We start from the raw sequence: 4,376 nt of genomic DNA, 5'->3' as shown, positions 1-4,376 counted from the left end.
AAAATAAAAAAATTGAATTGATTCTTAAGCGATCATAATCCAACGGCAGCAATAAATAGTTGAGAAATGATGTGGCCTTGCAGAGTGCAATTCAGCTTTTGCGTTGGCCTTGACGCTAGTCAAACTGCGACTCTGCATATTAGTGTCAGTATTTGTGGCAGACACGATCGCCGTTGGTTTGCCCCTGTCCGGATGTTCCAATATCAAAATATTTAATTTGTGAACGTTAATAGAATTTATAACATCAGCTGGGTTACCATTGCATGATAAAGTATTTTAATCTCTGTTGACTTTAAAATCGATCTCGTCACATGGAAAGTGACAGTTTATCTATGCATATTAAGTGAATGTTAATATATAGACTTTAAAATCGATCTCGTCACACGGAAACGTCCATTGGTTCTAACAATGCCAATCACATTAATTTGGTTGACGTGATTTTCTTCATTACCTATCCTATAAGTTTAAGAGTGTAAATTGAGTAGCCATGTTTATAGTGATTAGTGATATTTATAACGCCCAGGATCTAAAACTATTATAAATAAATATATATATATATATATAAGTCAAGCATAGAAAACTTTAGACTAAAAAATCTTTAATTAAATCAACTAGCTAGTATTTAGCTTTCAGTACTAGATATAATATTTAATTAAGCAAGTTAATATAAAGGAATGGTGGATGAGGTGAACCAGCATGCGGCTCTCATAATATTTTGATCACTCAAAAATGAACATGGGTGCAGTGAAGCTGCATGGACACTGGTCTAGTCCGTTTAATTACCGAATAATTTGGGCACTGAAACTAAAGGGCATACCGTTTGAATATATTGAAGAAGATCTCTACAATAAAAGCCCTTCGCTTTTGCAGTATAATCCCGTTTACAAGAAAATCCCAATTCTTGTTCATGACGGAAAACCAATCTGTGAGTCCTCGATTATCCTCGAATATATCGAAGAGACATGGCCCCAAAACCCATTGCTTCCTGCTGATCCTTATGAGAGAGTCATGGCTCGCTTTTGGCTTAAATTTGCTAATGAACAGGTACGCATATATACATGCTTGTTCTTGACAAATCTATTGATTTTACTGCTCAATCACACTTCACTTTTCAGTACTGTACATATAATCATATTCAGTTAGTTTTCCTTGTCCCCTTGAAATTAATTCATGGTACCGTCTCTGTGTACACACAGGGGTCTGCACCGTGGATCATGTTTAGTAGTAGCGGTGAGAAACAGGAGAAGGCGAAGAAGCAAAGCTTGGAAATGCTGAAAACCCTAGAAGAGATGGCGCTAGGAGACAATAAATTCTTTGGCGGAGAGAAGATCGGCATGGTAGATATAGTGTTTGGTAAATTTGCTCACTGGCTGGGAGTCCTTGAAGAAGGAGGAGGAGAGAAGCTACTTGAAGCTGACAAATTCCCTCGGTTGCATGCATGGGTCCAAAATTTCAAGGAAGTGCCCACAATTAAAGAAAACCTGCCTGATCGTGATGCGTTGCTCAAAAAATTCAATAGTATTAGGGAAGGGATACTGGCCTCTCCATGATCTTCGTTTGAATTTATTTAATCATGTATGAGATAATTAAGAGTGTTTTATATACTGTGCTTTCTGCTATCCATGTGTGTGTTTTGTGCACTGTAATCTTCCATGAAAGACTTGATGATATGCTTTGTAAGAATAATAATGGAGGATAATAAATTTCTCAATTTACATTTTGTTGTCTCATTTAATACATAAATATGTTGTAAATCAATATAATACTAGCCTACCATCGTAGTAATTGTTGTAGAACTTATTTTGTATCAATTCTGAATTCACATTTCTGTCTCCTCAAAGTTTTACAGAGTCTTCCAATTAACTACGATTTTCAGTGTGATGATTTTTGGGTCAAAAATTGCATTAATGGGGACATGTAACCTCACCCATTATATATGCAATTGTCTTTGATGCCCATTGGATAATGTAACTTCCTCATCAGTTACCTATTTATTAAAACTATATTTTAATAAAAAGTGCAGGATCAAATATATAATTTTAATTAAATTAAAATTCTAACAAAATATAGTCAGACAATCTACATAGACCGTGTTTTAACAGGTTTAATCAATTACAGTTGATTTTCGTTGAAGCTGAAGAGGGCTACTTTCTTAACATGTTTCTATGATCAAAGACTTTGGCATGCCTTAGAATTTTATTGACAACACAAGGTTTAGGAGAGGTGAGATCGATTTTTGGTCGATTTGTATCATAGTTTGATTGTTAATCATTAAGGAAATAGTTTGCGTGAATCATGGATTACCTGCAAAATTAAAGAAATAATGGAGGCAATCCAATAGTGCACATAACTAAGGAATAACGATAATTGGGTATCTAATAGTTATCCAGTCTAAAACTTACGAACTTACATTCAAAAGAAAAATAAATCAACACACACACACAAAAAAAAAAAGGACGAAAGAAAGAAAGAAATCTTACTTTAATATTGAAGAAACAAATTTGTCAAATATAAAAAATTATTTGTCACTATATAATAAAAAATCAAAGATATTTCCTTTTACCAAATCAAATAGTCTAATTAATGTGGGTGAACGATAAACCATTATCATATGGAAAGTGACAATTCAATGTCATTTGACTTTAGATTCTGTAACTGTACCCACCTACTCCCTTAATTTTAAATTTTTATTGTTGTATTGATGACTTCACTTATATATATGAATAATTTTATCCCCTATTATTGAACTAAATAAGGGTAGCCTTAACATATCCCCAGTAAACTCATTGGGTTAACAAAACTAATAATCGTTTTAGATTGGATTAGTTTAATTAGAAGACTATAATGAAATCGATGTTTATATCAAATGGAATAACAAAATAAAAAGTAGTGTTCAAACTTGGATGATGAACCACCGCCTATTTTGAATTCCTACACGTTAAATATGTTATGCCACTTTTCCAACAAAATATATACACAATTACATCAATAATCATAAATTAAGGTCATTTCAAACCACCTTTTTGAATTCAAACGTTAATTTTTTATTGGGAGTCGAATTGAGCAGCTAATGCTTACTGCCCAAGCAATATAGGAAAACATAGACTTTATAAAATGAATGGCGAGGTGAACCAGCTCTTACATTGCTCTATCAGTCTCAAATCTCAATATCAAACATGGGAGAAGTGAAACTGCTTGGATCATGGCCTAGTCCATTTTGTTATCGAGTCATTTGGGCACAAAAACTAAAGGGCATATCTTATGAATATGTTGAAGAAGATCTCTCCAACAAGAGCCCTTTGCTTTTGCACTATAACCCAATCCACAAGAAAATCCCAGTTCTTGTTCATGCCGGAAAACCAATCTGTGAGTCCACCATTATCCTCGAATATATCGAAGAGACTTGGCCACAAAATCCATTGCTGCCCACGGATCCTTATGAAAGAGCCATGGCTCGCTTTTGGATCAAATTTGTAGAAGAAAAGGTACACTTTAAGATCCTTATGATTTTAATGTCATCTTTTATATTGAAAATCTTTAATTATATAAACTCTGGCAGGGTCTTGCCATGTGGTTCATGTTTCGCACCAGCGGCGAAGAACAGGAGAAGGCAAAGAAAGACACTTTAAAAATGTTAAAAATTGTAGAAGAAATCGGTCTAAGAGATTTTAAGGAGAAAAAATTCTTTGGTGGAGATAAGATCAGCCTTGTAGACATAGCCTTTGGTGGCATTGCACATTGGTTAGGAGTCATTGAAGACGTAGTTGGGATGAAGCTACTTGAAGCTGAAAAGTTCCCTCGTTTGTACGCATGGATAAAAAATTTCAAGGAAGTTCCAGTTATTAAAGGGAATCTTCCTGATCATGATGAAATGCTCATCAATTTCAAGCTTAGAAGGGCAATGATACTAGCGGCTTCCTGATGTTTGTTTGCAGCTGAAGTTTTCATCACTTCATTTTCTTATTAAGGTTTTAAATCATGTAATAATGTACTCTTTTTTTAAAAAAAAAAAAAATAATAACTAAATCTATGGGTTTGTTTATTATTACGCATGTATGGTCAAGATTTATTTCTATATTTTTACAATTTTTCTTAACTAAAATCTCTAATCATGGAGTTCTTAAAAAAATACTAATAATAAAATAATCTAAATCTTTTAAATGATCTCCTAATTCTTCTGAGTTTTGAAGTATAAGTATGTGATTATTCTAATCATTTTTATTAATTATGAAACAGATGTAACCTAATTATTTTCCTAAGCCAAAACGATTGTTGAGACCATGAGAAAATTTGACCCATTTTATGTGTGCGTGTGACATTATAGATTTATAGCAATGTTTGCCTTTCTTGCACTTCGACAATTTGAGGCCTTGGCT

The 4,376-nt window shown here is 33.5% G+C and overlaps 2 protein-coding genes across 2 annotated transcripts; both read left to right on the top strand.

The window, feature by feature from the left end:
* The first annotated feature begins 711 nt into the window (after positions 1-711).
* Positions 712-1,717, top strand: LOC116142227 (probable glutathione S-transferase). Its single transcript, XM_031427663.1, has 2 exons — positions 712-1,044; positions 1,197-1,717. Exons 1-2 carry the CDS (start codon positions 730-732, stop codon positions 1,548-1,550), a joined length of 669 nt encoding a protein of 222 aa, XP_031283523.1. The 5' UTR covers positions 712-729; the 3' UTR covers positions 1,551-1,717.
* A 1,411-nt stretch (positions 1,718-3,128) lies between these two features.
* LOC116142226 (probable glutathione S-transferase) lies at positions 3,129-3,998 on the top strand. The gene is made up of 2 exons (XM_031427662.1): positions 3,129-3,485; positions 3,560-3,998. Exons 1-2 carry the CDS (start codon positions 3,177-3,179, stop codon positions 3,920-3,922), a joined length of 672 nt encoding a protein of 223 aa, XP_031283522.1. The 5' UTR covers positions 3,129-3,176; the 3' UTR covers positions 3,923-3,998.
* Positions 3,999-4,376: the final 378 nt, after the last annotated feature.

Source organism: Pistacia vera, unplaced genomic scaffold (assembly GCF_008641045.1).
Source record: "Pistacia vera cultivar Batoury unplaced genomic scaffold, PisVer_v2 Contig406, whole genome shotgun sequence".
In the NCBI taxonomy this organism is placed as follows: domain Eukaryota; kingdom Viridiplantae; phylum Streptophyta; class Magnoliopsida; order Sapindales; family Anacardiaceae; genus Pistacia; species Pistacia vera.
The sequence above is the reverse complement of the archived record's forward strand: the minus strand, read 5'-3'. Positions and strand labels throughout refer to the sequence as shown.